At 46.4% G+C, this 19,272-nt stretch overlaps 1 protein-coding gene across 3 annotated transcripts in view; it reads left to right on the top strand.

Annotated features, from left to right (window-relative positions):
- ANKRD29 (ankyrin repeat domain 29) overlaps positions 1-19,272 on the top strand; it is a 56,484-nt gene that overhangs the window by 9,623 nt on the left and 27,589 nt on the right. For all 3 annotated transcript variants that reach the window (XM_021096184.1, XM_021096183.1, XM_021096185.1), the window contains exons 2-5: positions 3,937-4,047; positions 7,376-7,474; positions 11,679-11,777; positions 16,330-16,428. In XM_021096184.1, coding sequence (XP_020951843.1) covers positions 3,937-4,047; positions 7,376-7,474; positions 11,679-11,777; positions 16,330-16,428 — 408 coding nt within the window. The remainder of the gene's footprint in view (positions 1-3,936; positions 4,048-7,375; positions 7,475-11,678; positions 11,778-16,329; positions 16,429-19,272) is intronic.

Raw genomic sequence — 19,272 nt, 5'->3', positions numbered from 1 at the left:
AATTAGCACAACATTGTAAATCAGCTGTACTTTAATAAGAAGTTTTTTAAAATAATAGTGGAAAAAAGAGATTAAATGGTTGGCAAGATACCTTAGGACTTGTGCATTTTCACGTACATCAGCTCCTTTAAAAGCTAAAGGGCTGCCCTTTGTAATAGCATTTCCCGATTACGTGCCTGTGGTACCCACAGGAAGTTTGGGAGTTAACCAGGCAGTGTGGTCTTTAGGCCCCAGAGAGAAAGAAGGTTAGGGGACTTTCCATCTTGGCAGAAGAGGAGCTTGGAATGAGGGTAGGAAGGAGGTCATTGAGGTCCACACTGCCTGCTCCTTGCGGTCTCAGGAGGAGAATTCTGCAAGAGGCAGGCTGGTGGGATGGCTGAAAGCCGAGCCTCAAGCACCAGACTGCTGGGGGCTGAAGCCTGCCTTGTCACTTCTCACATACGTCGTCCACACGGTGGAATAGTACTGGTACCCACTCCCCCGAACAGTGATGAGGGTTAATGAGCTGATCTATGCTGAGGGTGTACCGTGGTGCAGAATAAGCACTTGGTAAGTATTAGCTCAGGATTCTTGCCCTCCAGTAATGTGTCAGCCCCGCTGGGATAGAACTTACCCAGTGGTTTGCTAGCCATTTCCACATGGGTGCTCCCTAGGCACCCGAAATTAAGCACGTTCAAAGCTGAACTCACCGTTTTTTCCCTTAATTGGTCCTTCATTCGGCACTTGTGACTTTGACGAGAGGGACCGCATCCACCAGGCTCCCTCCACTCCTGCACTTACAGGCACGGACCGAGACTGCTCGGTTCAGCTCCTTGAAATTTCTCCCATCTGTCTCATCCCACCATCCCCAAGGTCATTGCCTCTGCTCATCATCTCCTCCCTGTCTAGGTGGTGTGGTCCCCAAACCCTTGTAGACACTGGTCTCAAGCTGCCTAGTCCTCAGTCCGTTCACCCCAAGGCTGCCCTGGGGACCTTCTGAACTGCATAACTGGCAGTCTCTCCCCACCTTAACTTCCTTGACTCACCAGTGCCATCAGATAACGTCCAAACTGCATCACATCCCTGACCTCCTGGCCTCTGTGCCCTGGCCTCCTCTACCCCAGCCCTTCCAAGCTGATGACTCTTCCCAGGATGCCTGGTGAGACCCCATGTCTTTGCATCACCACCCTGTGTGCCTGGTTTGCTTATCTCCCACTAGTCCACAAAGCCATGGGAGCAGAGATCAAGGCTGACTGGTAGCTCTAGCCCCTGGCCAGTACCACTCTCCCTCGCACAGGCCAGTGACCAAGCAAATGAATTCTCCTGGACAAGAATCTTAAAGGCTTTGGGAGTTCCCATTGTGGCGCAGTGGTTAACAAATCTGACTAGGAACCATGAGGTTGCAGGTTCTCTCTGGCCTTGCTCAGTGGGTTAAGGATCCAGCGTTGCCGTGAGCTGTGGTGTAGGTTGCAGACGCGGCTTGGATTCCAAGTTGCTGTGGCTCTGGTGTAGGCTGGCGGCTACAGCTCCGATTCGACCCCTAGCCTGGGAACCTCCTTATGCCTCGGGAGCAGCCCTAGAAAAGGCAAAAAAAAAGACAAAAAAAAAAAAAAAAAAAAAAAGAATCTTAAAGGCTTTGAGGGCTGTGTATTTAGAGCTAGTGTCTCTTGAGTGTTTACAGTCGAAGTTCATTTGCGTGTATTAATCTCGTTTGTCCTCTAACAATACCTGTCAGAGGTAGAGTTGGCCCCCCCATGTCTGCAGGGTCTGCATCTGTGGATTCAACCACAGATCAGAAAAATTCCAGAGAGTTTCAAAAAACGGAACTTGAATTTTCCCTGCACTGGCAACTACGTAGCATTTACATTATGTTAGCTATTATAAGTAATCTAGAGGAGTTCTGTGGTGGCGCAGTGGTTAACGAATCCAACTAGGAACGATGAGGTTTTGGGTTCGATCCCTGGCCTTGCTTAGTGGGTTAAGGATCCAGCGTTGCCGTGAGCTATGGTGTAGGTCGCAGATGCAGCTCGGATCCCATGTTGCTGTGGCTCTGGTTGCTGTGGCTCTGCCGTAGGCCAGCGGCTACAGCTCCGATTTGACCCCTAGCCTGGGAACCTCCATATGCCGTGAGATCGGCCCAAGAAAATGATGAAAAGACCAAAAAAAAGGTAATCTAGAGGTGATTGAAACTATATGGGGGAGTTCCCCTTGTGGCTCAGCAGGTTAAGAACCTGACTTGTATCCATGGAGATGTGTCTTCAATCCCTGGCTTCGCTCAGTGGGTTAAGGATCTGACACTGCCACAAGCTGCAGCGTAGGTTGCAGATGCAGCTCAAACCTGGTGTCACAGTGGCTGTGGTGTAGGCCTGCAGCTGCAGCTCCAATTTGACTCCTGGCCTGGAAACTTCTATCTGCCATAGGTGCAGCCCTAAAAAGACAAAAAATAAAAAGTATATAGGAAGATATGTGGAGGTTCTATGCAACTACTGTGCCAATTTATATAAGAGACTAGAGCATCCACAGATTTTGGTATTTGCAGGAGGTCCTGGAAGCAATCCTCTAAGGATGCTGAGGGATGACTTACTACCACTGTTATTATTATGCCACTTTACTGGGGCAGAGAGAAATTAAGTAACCTGCCCAGGGTCACAGAACTGGCAAGCAACAGGGTCAGGACTTGAACTCAGCTCTCGCTTACCCCAAATCAACTACTCTATCATGCCTCCACCTCCCAGTAAATCAAACCCTTGAGGGAAAATGAAAGATGTACACCTCCTCTCAAAGCTCAGTGTCTAGAACCTTGTAGGAAACCAGGATGTCCAGCCTGTGCAGGAGAGGAATCCCTGAGGCCATCCTAAAGGCAGAAGAGGCTCCTGGCAGGAGAGTGTGTTAGAATGAAGAAGTTTGTGCTTTGCCGATGGCTTTCAAAAGGTATTTGGAGTTAAAGTGAAACAACAAAAATCACTGAAAATGATTTACAATTTATTACTCTCAAGTTTTCATGTTTTGGTTTTTTGTTTGTTTGTTTTTGTCTTTTTGCCTTTTTTAGGACCACACTCCCACGGCATATGGAGGTTCCCAGGCTATGGGTCGAATTGGAGCTGTAGCTGCCAGCCTACACCAAAGCCGCAGCAACACAGGATTGGAGCCGCATCTGTGACCTACACCACAGCTCGCAGCAATGCTGGATCCTTAACCCACTGAGCGAGGCCAGGGATCGAACCCACAACCTTATGGTTCCTAGTCAGATTCGTTAACCACTGAACCACCATGGGAACTCCTCCAGTTTTCATGTTTTAGGAAAAGCCAGCAGAGCTATAACATGGCCCATGCTAAATTCTCTTTCAGATTCACTCTCTCATACTTCATCTTGTCCCTGTGCAGTCTCCCTATTACACAGAGCAGTCTCTTCTGCCCAGAGTTCCTTGTGCTGGTAAATTCCACCTGAAACAAAGAAAGTTAGACAGAGGGAAAGTGAGGCATTTCCCCAGGCAGCTGGAATCGGGGAAAGCGTGGGGGGGGGGGGGGCACAGAAAAGATGTGGGCAACTCGGAGTTGGGAGAGTTCCCTCCGCTCAAAGGTGAAGAGAAATTGGGGAACACTTCAGGGAGGAAATAGCATTTAAGCAGAACCTTGCCCTTGAAGGTTGGGGCAGAATTGTTTCAAGCAAAAAGGAAACTGAACAAAGACAGAGGCAGGAAAGTGAGGACATGGGTGGGAGAGACGGTTTTTAATGGTGCCGCCTTATCAATAGCATCTCTCTTCATCACAGCCCCATGGCTCAGGCATCTGCATCCCATTACAAAGTACATGGAATTCCCTGTTGGCGGGTCGAGCAGTCTTTTAAATGATCAGGCACATCTAGAACGTCGCCCTATTGAGTGGTATGACATCCTTGCAGAGAAGTGGCCGCGGTAACAGAGGTAGGTTTTAAGATGTTTCGTTTTGCTTCTGCAGAAGGAAACCCCGTTGGCCAACGCGGCGTTCTGGGCGGCCAGGAGGGGCAACCTGACTCTGCTGCGGCTGTTGCTGAACAGCGGCCGGGTGGACGTGGACTGCAGGGACAGTGTAAGGACCACCCGTTCGGTACACGCATGCCACAAGCACACCATCCCCTGCTGGCACGCCAGCTTCTTCTGAATACACTTCCCTTCGTGGTGCTTGTTCCTTTCTCGTGTGTTGGCTTGCTCTGTCCTTTGCAAAAAGTCCAGCGTACCCTGAGGGACTTCAGAGCAGACCGAGGAAACCATTATATGCATAAAGCAGGAGGGGCCACAATAGGAGAAGAGACGCTTCACTGGGAATCTGAATTGTCAGCGTCCAAGAAGGAAAGGGTGTGCAGTCAAAGCATTCAGACCAGCTGCTTTTGGGAAAAGGTGGAGGAAACTCAGAGCAGAGGGGGCTGCCGTGGAGATGGGAGCTCGTTTTTTTTCTCCGGAGATGAAAGCGTCCACCCAGCCTCTGATGCCTCATTACCTTTGCAGACATCGAGACACTAATCAGCGATGAACGGAAAGTAAAAGCAAATCCCACTGCCCCCTGGCAGGTATCACTTGGAGCCCTTCCCTCCCCAGCCAGAGGCAGCGATTTCTCTGTCCCCAGCAGGATGTCCTATCCCTGGGGACTAGGAGGACCTCAGATGAGGAGAGAGAGACAAGATGTTTTGATTTTAGGGATTAAATAAACACGTTTTCACAGGACCCTTATTGTTTTCCTGGAAACACGGCGTGCCATTTCCAGCTTTTATGGCACAACTTTGGTAGGTGACATCAGCCACCAGCCCAAGTGAGGTATCAGTGTTTGCTCCATTTTGCCCCCTGGGGCGTGGTTTCACCTCCAGATCCACTTGTGACTTTCTCCAGCCTGCTCTTGTGTCCCAGAGCTGGGACAATAAGGCCTGGCCCGGGGGACTCACATCCCTCTGACCTTCAGCAGGGCTTGGAAGTGTTGGCAGGAATCAGCGGGTGGAGAACAAGGACGTTGGGGAGTCCAGTGTTCCTTGTGCTGTCTGGTGGCAGTGCCCTCATCCTCTCCATCCTGGGAGACAGGGCTTTCCCCTTGCGCCTTCAGGCCTGGGATGGCCGTGCAGCCCCGCTGTTACAACTTCCAGCCCTGTTCTTTGTCATTTCCCTACATCCAGAGCACTGCCTGATAAACAGGCTTTTTATTATACTTTCTTCCAATTATCCCAGTTTGAATTTACCATCTTTTCTTTGCCAGGACCCAGACAAACACGGGGTCTTGGGCATCTGGGAACTGGCCATCCTGTCTTACTTGGGTCTTGCTGGGCAGCAGCACCACACTGGACGGAGCTGGAGTGGGCACGCTCTTTTTCATAGTGACCTCACCTGTGGACCATATTAATGACCACTTTACTCCCTTTTCTCTATTTTCTTTCCTTTTTTTTTTTTTTTTTAACTTTTTCAGGGCTGCATCTGCGGCATATGGAGGTTCCCAGGCTAGGGATTGAATCGGAGCTACAGCTGCCGGCCTACAGCACAGCTACAGCCACCTCTGAGACCTAGACCATGACCTAGCTCATGGCAATGCTGGATCCTTTAACCCACTGAGCAAGGCCAGGGATCGAACCGGCATCCTCATGGATTCTAGTTGGATTACTTTTCTGTTGTGCCATTAAGGGAACTCCCTACTCCTTTTTCTTAAGGTCACCCCTTTTCAGACACCCCCCATGACCTTCTCCTGACTTCCAGCTTCCCGGTACCAGGAAGCAAGCCACATGACTAGGAACATGAGGATGCAGGTTCGATCCCTGGCCTCCCTTCCGGGAAGCTGGAAGTCACACAGTGCCCCACACACTTGGACCACCTACCCTGGGCGGGCTCAGTGCCCTTTCCCCATCAGAGTCACCTGTCCCACCACGTCCTTTCCCCTCAAGAGCTCATGCTCCATCTCTCTCTGATTGCTAGGTAACCAGTAGGTCTTTTGATTAAAAAATATGGAGTTCCCTGGTGGCTCAGCAGGTTAAGGATCTGATGTTGTCACTGCTGTGGCATGGGTTTGATCCCTGGCCTGGGAATTTCATGCCATGAGTGCAGCCCCAAAATGTTTATAAGTTATTCCTGCTTGTTTAAAACAAGAAGTCTCTATGCTAAGCACATTGCCTGACTTAGTGCTTTTTCTCATTTAATTTAATCAGGTAGAAATGTATTGTTTTGCATCTTACAGATAAGGAAAATGAGCCTTTGAAGGTCTGATAGCCAGCCCAGAATCACACTGTCAGTGACCACTCAACGATACCACCTTCCTACAAAATCCCACAGATGTAAACAGCACGAGGCTTCTAAGTGTCACTAGCCCCCTACCTAGTGAGCCTGCCTCACGAGGAACCAGCTGTCTCTCTCTTGTCATCTGCTTTACAAAAGCAGGCTGCTGAACACACAGAGAGGGTCCCAGTTCAGATTACATTCCAAGTCCTTGAAAACAACTGTAAATTAAGCCACCAAAGTCCTCCTGAGAGGGTTCATATCAACTGGTGAGTCTCAAGTCCTTGCATCTAAAGCTGGCAGAGACCTTGGCAATCACTTCATCCCACTCCTCATTTTAAGGATGAAGTAAACGAGGCCAGGGAATTGTAAGACGTGTGCCCCAGGTTACTTGGCTGGTTGATGACAGGTGGACATGGGCCCCAGGGCTCCTGACTCTCACCTGTAGTCTCCCGTTTCCTCTTTACCTGCACCAGTTTACAGATAAAGAATTGTAAACTCAGCACTTCCCATCATGGTGCAGCGGAAATGAATCCGACCTGGGAACCATAAGGTTTCAGGTTCTATCCCTGGCCTCGCTCACTGGGTTAAGGTTCCAGCGTTGCCATGAGCTGTAGTGTAGGTCACAGTCATGGCTTGGATCTGGTGTTGCTGTGGCTGTGGTGTAGGCTGGCAGCTGTAGCTCCAATTGGACCCCTAGCCTGGGAACCTCCGTATGCCATGGGTGCGGCCCTAAAAAGTAAAAAAAAAAAAAAAAAGAATTGTAAATTCAGAAAACCAACTAGTACCGCTTAACCTGTTTCTTTTCTTTTCTTTTTTGCATTAATAACGTGTCTTGGCTCAGGAATCATTTAAGCATCATAAATTGAGACCATTACATTGCTGCTGCCTCAAAATGCAGTCACTGTGGTTCACTTGGCCTGCATTTCTGAAGGTGATGGCAGTAAGTGAATTTTTACATTGCAAATTCCAGCCTCAGCAGTTTGTCACTTTGCTTTTTCCTGTCTGGTCTGCATGATGAGGTAATTCATGAGACTCTTTTATTTACTGTGGGAAACCTTGGCCTTGGCTTGGACACCCCCTGGTGGGACTGATGTCCCGCAGTCCCTCCTCAACGCCACGCCTCTGATGTCCCGGTGGCCTAACGGTTCTTCTGTTTCTCCTCCATCCAGCATGGCACCACGCTCCTCATGGTTGCCTCCTACGCCGGCCACATAGACTGTGTGAAGGAGCTCGTTCTGCAAGGAGCTGACATCAACCTCCAGAGAGAGGTAGGCCAGCTTTTGCACTGGAACAAGAATCACACAGGTGACAGAAATTTGAAGCTTTCACAGTAGCGAATGTTAAGCAGGACTAGCATACAGTTGTCCCTCTGCATCCTCGGGGGATTGAATCCAGCAGCCCCCACCCCCAGCCTCTGCAGATACCAAAATCTACAGCTTCTCAAGTCCCTTATATAAACTGGCATAGTATTGGCATGTCATCTGCACGTATCTTTCCATATACTTTAAACATCTCTGGGAGTTCTTGTGGCTCAGTGGGTGAAGCATCCGACTAGTATCCATGAGGATACAGATTCAATCCCTGGTCTCTCTTGGTGGGTTAAAGGATCCAGCATTGCCACAAACTGCAGTGTAGGTCACAGACACAGCTTGGATTTGGTGTTGCTCTGGCTGTGGTGTAGGCCGGCAGCTGCAGCTATCATTCGTCCCCTAGCCCAGGAACCCTATGCCTCAGGTGCGGCCCTAAAAAAAAACTCTAGGTTACTTATAATACCTAATACAGCATAAACACTATGTAAATTCTGGCTGGTGCATGGCAAGTTGAAACTTTCTGGAATTTTTCCTTTCTTATTATTTCTATTTGTGGTCGGTTGAATCCATGAATGCAGAACTTGCAGGTACAGAGGGTTGACTGTAATCATTTCTTTTTTCCTGTGTGACATTAAAGCCCAGATTGCAGACCGAATGGTGTTTAAATTAGGCTCAGGGAGGGACCGTTGGTTTTACTTTAGGTGAACAAATCTTCTCTTCTGTTGCATCTGATGTAACCAGACCTCCAGCTACATCCCTTAAACACTCATACGTTTCACCCAGAGCCTAAATCAGTTCTTCCTTCTTCCCTTGGGATGAGATGCCATAGAGTTTATAGGAGTTTCGTAGACGTTATATTTTTAGAAGGATTGCATCATCCACCTGTTGTTAGTGAGGTTCCCTGGCTGGCCTACCCTACCATCCTCACCAAACGGTGTTTTCAAACGGTTTCTCTGACTGGCCAGGTGGTTTTGCTTTGAGGGGGATTTTTTTGTTGGTTGGTTTGGTTTTGCTTTGGGGGCTGCACCTGTGGCATATGGAAGTTCCCAGGCTAGGGGTCGAATCAGAGCTGCAGCTGCCAGCCTGCGACATAGCCACAGCCACGCCAGATCCGAGCTTCGTCTGCAACCTGCACCACAGCTCGCGGCAACGCCGAATCCTGAAGACCAGACAGGAACGCTTGGTTTTCCGTGATCCCCTCTTCTCTGAGGGCCTGCCCTGCAGTTGTTTCAGAAAGGACAGTTCATCCACCAAACTTTCATCAAGCAATACACCTTCCTTCCAGACCAGACCCCTGATCCCTAAGTGCAGAAAATTCAGCACCAAGTATAAGGGCTCCTTGTTTCACAGGCATCTAGAAGTCCCTCCTATCTTCCACTGGGTGTCCCCTTGGCCGTGGCCCTTGGGGGAATGAATGATCCTTAACAAAGAATCTGGAGACTGGTTCTCTGTATCCCCAGATCTGCAAGCCGGGGCTTTGAGAGGAGCAGTATAGAGTACAGCTAATCCACCCAGCCTTCTCCTAGACGGTCTGCTGAGCAATTTCACAATGCTGGATCACTGTTTGAGGTCATTTTCACTTCATCTAATTTTCTTCTAGAAGGAAAGTGTTTGGCCCATTTAGACCTCTGCTTTAAAATTTCCCTAATCTTTTACTTTTTCCTCTCTGCTTGACAGGCTTTATTTATTTTAACTTAAAAAAAAAAAAAGATAGATTAATGAAAACAATACGACCCAAGGCTGCTCACTCAAAAACTGTATCCCAAAGGGCTAGTTCAAGATACACAAAACTCTCTCAAGAACAATGGAGAAAAGCTGGGAGAAGAAGCAAAACATTTGCTTGATTTCCAGCCAGTGTATGCATTTTATGGCTTTTATGTTTATCTGTTTGGTTCCAACGGCTCACCTGATGTTCTTGGAGATGAAAATTATTGTGCATTGAACACAATGGCCCTTGAGGACTTGCCAAAGTGTGACAGGCCTAGAGGTCACTTGTGTGGCACAAATAACAATGGCATGTTAAATTCCCAGTGATCCCTGAAATTCCCTGAGCCAGGCTGACCTGGAAAAACAGCCTGAGGGAGGCCCTGACCTCACCTCGAATGTTTTGGAAGCTGAAAGAGAGTGCCTGGCAGTGCTGTGGAACTGACTCTTCTTTGAGAGACTTCTTCCTCGAGCAGCCTTCTTCCTTGGTTCATTTGTGGTCCACTTTGCAGGATCGGAGTATTGCTCCTGAAAATGTACCTGCCATTGTTTTCTTAGCTTGGCAAACATAGTTTGCAAGAAAGACAAACTGGAAGTGATGGTCCTGAAAGACCATCGCTCTCAAGAACCAGCAGTATTGACTGAAAAACTCCCAGGCATGGGAGTCACACATGGAGTTGTCATGAAGCTCAGGGTTTCAGGAGTAAAGCACATGAACTTAAGACCTTTATTCAGACTCCAAACTGGAGTCTGGTTCCTGTTGTCAGCAAATTGCTGCGTTAATGTGCATAATGATTCATAGTATGTATGTTCCGAAATCGGCTCAAATGGCTGTAGGTAGGATATTTGTAATTAATGTATCCATACCTGAGCAAGAACCTTCCACCTTAACCCTCCCAGGTAAGCTGTGGAAAGAGAGATTTCTCTTCCCCGTGCTTAGGAAAGTATAGTGTTGGCTTCATCTCACACTCTAAGCATTGGCATGAAGAGCATCTTTATATGAAATATATACACTGCCCAGAATGGTATGGTGATTTTGCTCATATTACACAATAATTTGGTACCCAAAAGAGCCTGGGAAGAAAGAATACTAAAACTCATCTCTGAATATCTTCAATAAGTCTTCAGTAAGTTTAAAATTTGGAATCAGACTGTTATTCGTTCATAGGTCCTCTTTTGAGAATTCCTTTGAGTTCACATGCGTGAATTACTTAGATCCTTGCTTTCTGCTGGTAGCTTCCTACTCCAGGCACTCAAATTTGTAACCAGAACTTTACCAGAGTTCTTCCCTATAGGAATGAATCCCATTGCTTCCCAAACATTTTACCTAGCGTGTTAGTGTCCTATGATGGCTGTAACAAACTACCACAAACTAGGTGGCTTAAAACAAGAGAAATGTGGAGTTCCCGCCTGGTGCAGTGGGTTCAGGATCTGACTGCAGTGGCTCAGGTTGCTGCTGAGGTTCAGGTTCCATCCCCAGTCTGGCATAGTGGGTTAAAGGATCTGGCGTTGCCGCAGCTGTGGCATAGGTCATAGCTGTGGCTCGGATTCAATCCCTGACCTAGGAACTTCCATATGCGGGTGCAGGCATGAAAATAAAAATAAAAACAGAAATGTATACACTCTCCGTTCTGAAGGCCAGACAGTTTCAGGTGTGAGCAGGGCTGTACCCCCTCTGGAGGATCCGGGGAGATTTCATTCTTCCCCTCTTCCCGCTTTGGTCACTGTCTACATTCCTCCACCCTAATCTGCTTCTGTGGTCTCATTGCCTCTTCCTCTTCTCTGTGTCAAATATCCCTCAGCCTCACTCTTACAGAGACAACTGTCATTGGATCTAGGGCCCATCAGGATAAGAACTGCCTCTTAAAGTCCTTTCCTTAATCCCACCTTTTACCGTGTAAGATAATATTTACAAGTTCCAGGAAGTTGGACAAGAACCTAGCTTTGAGAGAGTCCACCATTCATCCCATTACAGCAAGAATAACGTTTTCCTTTCATCTTGTCCCTTAACTTGAGCAAGGAGTACAGTCAGTTCAAATGTAGCTCCTTCCTAGGCTAGAAGTTTGTGTGCAAGGATATTGTTCTGTTTTGTTTGCAAATGCATAAATCAAATGTAATGTAACCAAATGTCTTTTATGTCTCTCTCTCTTTTTTTTTTTTTTTTTTTTTTTTTTTTTATTGCCGTTTCTGGGGCCGCTCCCGCTGCATATGGAGGTTCCCAGGCTAGGGGTCGAATCGGAGCTGTAGCCACCGGCCTGTGCCACAGCCACAGCAATGTGGGATCCGAGCCGCGTCTGCAACTCACACCATAGCTCACGGCCACGCCAGATCCTTAACCCACTGAGCGAGGCCAGGGATCAAACCCGAAATCTCATGGTTCCTAGTCGGATTCGTTAACCACTGAGCCACTATGGAAACTCCCCAAATGTCTGTTAAAGCCAGCCTCTCTCTCTCCCAGTCAGGTACAACGGCCCTGTTCTTTGCTGCCCAACAAGGACATAATGACGTCGTGAGATTTCTCTTTGAATTTGGAGCATCCACTGAATTTAGGACCAAAGTAAGAAAACTTTCTTGATTTTATACCTGTTTGAAAAGTTTCAACAGTCATGCACGTATTCATTTCTCTTTATCTGTAGTGCAAATTTCTGCTTTGCTTTTTATAAAATTTTCAGGCCTAAGAAGGTAGGTTTGGTTTACTGATGATAGTTTAGGAATCTCAGGATTTCAATTCAAAACATGATGTTGTTACTCTGGAATCATAATTGGAGAATTTGGGGGCAGGACTACTTAGATTCTTCCTTGTACTAATAGCTTTCTACTCTGGGACACTAACTTTAACAAGTTTAGCACTTGTTAAAATGTTGATAACTTTTAACACTAACTTGTTATCAGGATGGATGCAGTAGCAGATCCAAAGCTTTGTAACTTCCCCTGTTTTCCTAAGCTTTTTTGTGCTTCAAAGTTAAGCCCAGCGCTATGGTAGGAATTGTTGGGAGTATTAAGCTAATCCTAGTGAATCTGAGAGATTTCTAAGGAGGGTTTGGCCGGCGATTTACTTTCTGAGACATCCTCACTAAAACATGTGATTACATGGAGTTCCCGTCATGGCTCAGTGGCTAATGAACCCGACTAGTATCCATGAGGTTCGATCCCTGGCCTCACTTAGTAGGTTAAGGATCCAGTGTTGCTGTGAGCTGTGGTGTAGGTCTCAGATGCAGCTTATATCCTGCGTTGCTATGGCTGTGGTGTGGGCCAGCAGCTACGGCTCCAACTGGACCCCTAGCCTGGGAACTCCATATGCCATGAGTGCGGCCCTCCCTAAAAGACAAAACACCAAAACACCAAAAAAAAAAAAAAAAAAAAAAAAAAAAAAATTATGTGTGTGTGTGATTACATTTTATATAGTTGAACAAGGAACCGTTGGTCTTCCTTTAAAGAAGTCATTGATTCCTCACATTTGACCTATGGATAAGAAAACTGAGCCTGCAGAAAGATCAATTTTTCGTTCACAATGTGACTTTTCATGGTAATTTTTTGTAGTAGAAGAATTTGAACTGCCATTGCGTTCTTATAATTGAAAACTTATTTCTGGCCTAGTCATAAAAAAATTCCTGAAAATCTGCCCTAGTTGGAAACTTTTAGGTTTTCTTAATCCATTGTATGTGATATTTTGATATCAAGGGAGTTTCCAATGGTTTTTTTTCTTTCAAATGCTGAATAGATACGAATTTCAGTCAGCATTTCTGTCTTTCCTAAAACCTACTGTCAGACTGATCCTGTCCCCAAACATGCTGAATAAGAGTAATCCAGATATGGGTGTATATATTTTATATTTTTTAATTACAAGAGTGATACAACTACAATTAAAATATAAAGTTATACACACCTAAAATTCAATTCTGGGGGTTCCCTTCATGGTTCAGCAGTTAACAAACATGATTAGGATCCATGAGGATTCGGGTTGGATCCCTGGCCTTGCTCAGTGGGTTAAGGATCTGGCGTTACCATGAGCTGTGGTGTATGTTGCAGACTTGGCTCAGATCTGATGTTGCTGTGGCTGTGGCGTAGGCCAGCATCTGCGGCTCTGATTCGACCCCTGGCCTAGGAACCTCCATATGTCTCGGGTGCAGCCCTAAAATAGCAAAAAAAAAAAAAAAAAATTCAACTCTGAACCAAGTTAAAATGATCCTGTGGGGGTTCTTGCTGTGGTGCACTGGGACCAGCAGTATCTTGGGAGTGTCCGGATCCGGGTTCGAGCCCCAGCCTGGCACAGTAGGTTAAGGATCCTGCACTGCTGTAGCTGCAGTGCAGTTTGAGGCTCAGCTCTGATCCCTGGCCCGGCATCTCCTTATACCACAGGGTGGCCAAAAAAAAAAGAGAGAAGGGAAAAAAAATGATTATATGTGATCATGTGGCTGCTTCATCTTTCTTGGTTAGCAAGTTAATGCTGGCCTTTGCACATGAGCCTGTTTGTGCTGTCCCAGAAATCCATGGAACGTGGCCCAGGGTGAGCCGTTCCACATGTTTCCATTAGGTCAGCTGCAGGTGTCTGAGCGTTTTCCATGGGAAGAAGAGAGTGTCCAGAGGCTTTGAATTTTAGTGTGATCCTGTCATCAAAATTGACTTTTGTGTCAACAACGGTTGTCATTGTAATTAAACCTATGTTCCCCCAAATGTGTCTTTTTTGTTTTGTTTTGCTTTTTTATGGCTGCATCCATGGCATATGGAAGTTCCTGGGCCAGGAATTGAATCAGAGCTGCAGCTGTGACCTATACCAGAAGCTGGATCCTTTTTAACCCATTGCGCCAGGCCAGAGGTCAAACCCGCACAGTGACCCCAGCTGCCGCAGTCAGATTCTTAATCCACTGTGCCACAGCAGGAGCTTCCAAAAATGTGTTTTTTCAAATAAAAGGTGTCAGCTCCTCTATGACAATTGTCATGTTTTCTCTATTCTCTAAATCCATTAGGCAAAGAGCTGGGAAAATTGACACAACAAAACTTGGAAATGTTGGTACTCATTCTGCTGTTTAACAATTTCTTGATGCCCACCCCCCCCCTCACTCCTACACCCACTGGCCTCAGCCCTCCAATCTTTCTGCTCCATCTCCCATGCTTCAAAATGCAGCTCTTCCCTCCATACAGCCCGTCCCTCGCCAAAGGCTTACTCAGCCATGTGTATCCCCTGGATCTTCCTGGCCATGAATGCAGGAGCCTTATAGAAGGGTTTCGCCACCTGAGGCCCACCTGCCACCTGCATCTCACAGTCACATCACCTGACTGGTCAAAAGCCTGTTTGTGGGCATTGCTCTAAAGAGATCTACTGAATCTGAAGGTGGAGTTCTGAGAGTAGACTTTTTTTTTTTTTTTTTTTGTCTTTGTCTTTGTCTTTTTAGGGCTGCTCCCGCGGCATTTGGAGATTCCCAGGCTAGGGGTCGAATTGGAGCTGTAGCTGCCGGCCTACACCAGAGCCACAGCAACGCCAGACCTGAGCCTCCTATGTGACCAACACCACAGCTCACGGCAATGCTGGATCCTTAACCCACTGAGCAAGCCAGGGATCGAACCTGTAACCTCATGGTTCCTAGTCGGATTCGTTAACCACTGCGCCATGATGGGAACTCCAAGGCATTTTGAATAAATACTCTAGACCCAAATTTAGAAACCACACTATCTTATATTTATGATTCATATTTTAGAACCAGATTCCATGTTCTTGTATTATTTATAATTAGCTCAAATGTCCACATACCAATTCACAGAGCCAAACAGACAACACAGCAGTCCTAGATAGAAAAGGAGAATACCTCAGCCTGGCACCTGAGGAAAACCATTAAGGGTTTCAATTGACCACAAACTCAGTGAGTCAGTAGCGTGGTGTGGTTGCATAAAAGCTAATTCTAATTTAGGCTGCAGAGATCAAAGTAGAGTAGATGGAACTAAGGAAAGTCCCATTGCACAGCAGACCGCATCTGCTTTCTAGTGCTCGGTTGAGTTCTAGGCCCATGTTTTTAAAGAGATCTGGACAGACTGGCACATGTTCAAAGGAAAATGCAAAGTAGGAGGGTGAGAAGCATGCAGAATATGCTGGAGTTACCGTCTTTAACGCATACAGATCCTATCCTGTGAAGGCAGGGACCCTGGAGTGTTACTCCTTAAAAACACTTTTATCGCAGAGCCCGACAACTGGGTGAAACCACAGGGAGAAGCCAACATTCGCTATTCTGGTCTCTGGCCAGAAATCACAGGAGACAGTTCTGATGATTCCAAGACACAATTGATTGGTACAGACTTTCTGTTCCTTTTTTTTAATGGCCGCACCTGCAGCATACAGAAGTTCCCCAGCTAGTGGTCAAGTCAGAGCTGCAGCTGCCAGCCACAGCAACACCAGATCTGTGACCTATACCACAGCTCATGGCAACGCCAGATCCTTAACCCGCTGTGCAGGGCCAGAGATCAAACCCACATCTTCATGGTTACCAGTCAGGTTTATTGCTGCTGAGCCACAATGGGAACTCCCCAGGCTTTCTGTTCTTTGTTTCTTCTATTGAGAGGCAAATAGGTGATTCTGCACTTGACTTGGAAAATTTCTGAATTAATCATAATAACTTAGTCAGATAGCTATACTCTATCTCAAACAAGTCACCCCAGTATACAACATAATGTACCTCTTAAGATGAACTCTGGTAGTTCCCGTCATGGCTCAGCGGAAACAAATCTGACTAGCATCCATGAGGACATGGGTTCGATCCCTGATGTCGCTCAGTGGGTTAAGGATCTGGCATTGCCATGGGCTCTGGTGTAGGTTGCAGATGTGGCTGAGACCCAGTGTTGCTGTGGCTGTGGTGTAGGCTGCCAGCTGCAGCTCTGATTCAACCCCTAGCCTGGGAACCTCCATATGGTGCAGGTGGAGCCCTAAAAAGAAAAAAGAAAAAAAAATGTGAACTCTGTCATGATTGTAAAGAAAAAGTAAAAGAGATACAAGGGGAAACGTGAGTTTGTTATTATGTTTGGGAAATTCCTTTCCAAAGTTCTCACTACATGAGGAGCACCTGCTTGGTAAGATTTGTGCCTGCACTGTTCTAATGCGTTTATCCCTTGCATAACCACAGGATGGGGGCACTGCCCTGTTGGCCGCCAGTCAGTATGGGCACATGCAGGTGGTGGAGACCTTGCTGAAGCACGGAGCCAACATCCATGACCAACTTTATGTGAGTGTGCTTCACGGGGGCTTTAGGGGGACACTCGCTGCACACAGCACTGCGATCCAAAGCCAGAAGTGGCATCTGAGACAGCAAGGGGAGAAAGACGTAGTTAACCAGATGAGCTTTTTCTATGTAGAAACCACATGATCTTATTTACCCATCTTTGCTCTGCCCTTTTAAATCTCTTGCACATCTGGATATTTATGCAGTTAGCTTCAAAAATCACGTGATACATACTTATTGTAATGTGATAAGCCCAGTGTATGGACTTGCTGAAAATCCAAGAGAAATCATCCTGTTGTAGAGTTATTTGGAAGGAAGAGAGCAAAAAAGGACAAATTAAGTTTTTTCAAAGAGAAGTGAAGACGGGTGGATAAAAACCTGTGAAATACATGCACACCATTGACTTTGAAAGGCAGCCACTGCCAGGGTGAGTCTGTTTGCAGCTAATTGAAAATCAGCACATTACCCAAGCACTCTTTTATTTTATTTATTTTTCCGTGGTCGCACCCTTTCCAAAGTTTACACAAATACGTCTCACAAATAACAGACCTCTGTGAAGTACATAGGATCTAGATCTAGCCTTACCCTTTGCACTTCAAAATCTATAACAGTCTTTGAACCTGAGCATTCCTAGGTTGATGCCTGGACTAGTTGACAATAGTCTGAAGGAGTGAGTCTCAACTCTGGCTGCCCATTCGAACTACACAGGGAGCTTAAGACAGTTCTGCTTCCTGGGCCCACCCCAGACAAGCTAAGGCACAGCATGGGCAGCAGGTGCTTCTAACATGTGCCCATGTCCAAGAAACACAGGTCTCCAGCTCTGTATTTCTTCAGCAGGGTGGTGCAAGGTATCTGAGAGTGTGTATGAGTATATGTCTGTGCAGGTTGAATAGGAGGAGCCCCAGTCTTTGGAAAAGGAAAATGAATGGTGACTACCACCAATAGTCAGCAATCCAGATTGACTGTGGGTATAGAATTTGTACTGTTAGATAATATCCTTCCACTAGGCTCACTGAGTATGAAAACATAGAGTTTGGGGAGAGCCCATTCCCATGATAAACTCCCCTGTTGTAAGGTGACCAGAATTTCCATTTTATGTTAACACTTCTTACCCTTATCTGAACAGTCCAACTATAAGTGTTTCCTTTAACAACAACTGAAATGTGGGGCAGGGGAAGGGGAAGGTGTCAGTGGTACCTGAAAACTTCTAGGAACAGACATTTGTAATCCACAGTAAAAACACACACACACACACACACACACACACACACACACGCACACGCACACGCACACACACGCACACACACACAAAACAAGCGTAGAGATCTGTTTTGGAAAATTCCCAAGAGCTAGCAGCTGCTAAGGGTCTGGAAGACTTCCTGTAGCAACACAACTGAAAATCATATCCCCGTATCAAACATCTGCTTAGGAGTTCCAGTTGTGGCTCAGCAGTAATGAACCCAACTAGCATCCATGAGGATGCAGGTTCGAACCCTGGCTCTGTTCAGTAGGTTAAGGATCCAGCATTGCTATGAGCTGTGGTGTAGGTCACAGACACAGCTCAGAGCGCATAATGCTGTAGCTGGTGGTGCAGGCTGGCCACTGTGGCTCCAATTTGACCTCTAGCCTGGGAACTTCCATATGCCACAGGAGTGACCCTAAAAAAAAAAATCTGCTTAAAAATCTGTACAGGCTGAGTAAATATTTTAATGACTGCCTTCACGGGTGTCTGGCAACTCAGCTGACACCCACTGGAAATCCAGCACCCTCTGCCTGGTTGGACTTGCAGGGAAGGTGCCCTGAGCATGTGGTTAACTACACCTACGGGAGGGGTGCTAATTAGCTGTGTTAACTAGGTGTTTCCCATTAGATGTGCTTGGGTTCTGCACTCTGGTCCTAAAGTAATGAGGCTCACCGTGTCCTGGGAGTGCTGTCCTCACCTTGGGGAGGGTGGGGTTGGCAGGTCCCAGCTGACTAATGTACTTGCTGAAATTAATGACACATCTTCAAGAAAAAAAGAAATGCCCAGAAGATGTAGAAACCAAAAGGAAGTTAAAAAGAAACCTAGAGGAAGTTCCCTTGTGGCACAGCGGGTTACAGATCCAGTGTTACCTCACCTGTGGCACAGGCTGCAGCTGTGGCACCAGTTCTGTCCCTGGCCTAGGAACCTACACATACCTCGAGTGTGACCGGAAAAAAAAAAAAAAAAGAAGTGAGAAAACTAAAGAAAATTGGAAACAAGCTCTTGCTTTGGGCTTGCATGCAGGATTGCTGAGTTGTGTGTATAGGTATGGTTGGAGTCTGCTGGGCTGGCATGGAGAGAGTTCATGGACATTCTTACCAGGCCAAGCATTCTGCAAGTATCTTGTGTTTTAAAGCTTAGAGAAACTGCATGTTAGGAGAATGTGGAAAAGCAAGCGCACAAGAGAAAGGAGTAGGGAAGATGTCATTAAAAGGACGCTTTTCAATGCATGTATGTATATAACTGAGTCACTTTGCTGTATAGCAGAAATTGGCATAACATTGTAAGTCAACTATCATTTTAAAAAGTAAAAAGGTAAAAAAGGACACTTTTCATTCCCTGTTCATCAAAGCACACAAAATGGATTTGGGAGACTTGGTTTTTATTAACAGACTTTATTTTGTTTTTGTTAACCAACACAGCTCTTAATGACTAAAGGATTGCAATGAAATTTTATTGAATATATACATTTTTTAATCGAAGAAAAACAGGGTGAACTCTGAGATCATGGCAACAAAAGCAGAAGGCAGCTAATGAGAAATCTATGCAGACACAAGGAAAATGATGACTGGCTATTTGGAAAACCTAAACTGTCCAACTAGCTG

This window comes from Sus scrofa, chromosome 6, assembly GCF_000003025.6.
Source record: "Sus scrofa isolate TJ Tabasco breed Duroc chromosome 6, Sscrofa11.1, whole genome shotgun sequence".
NCBI lineage: Eukaryota > Metazoa > Chordata > Mammalia > Artiodactyla > Suidae > Sus > Sus scrofa.
The sequence above is the reverse complement of the archived record's forward strand: the minus strand, read 5'-3'. Positions and strand labels throughout refer to the sequence as shown.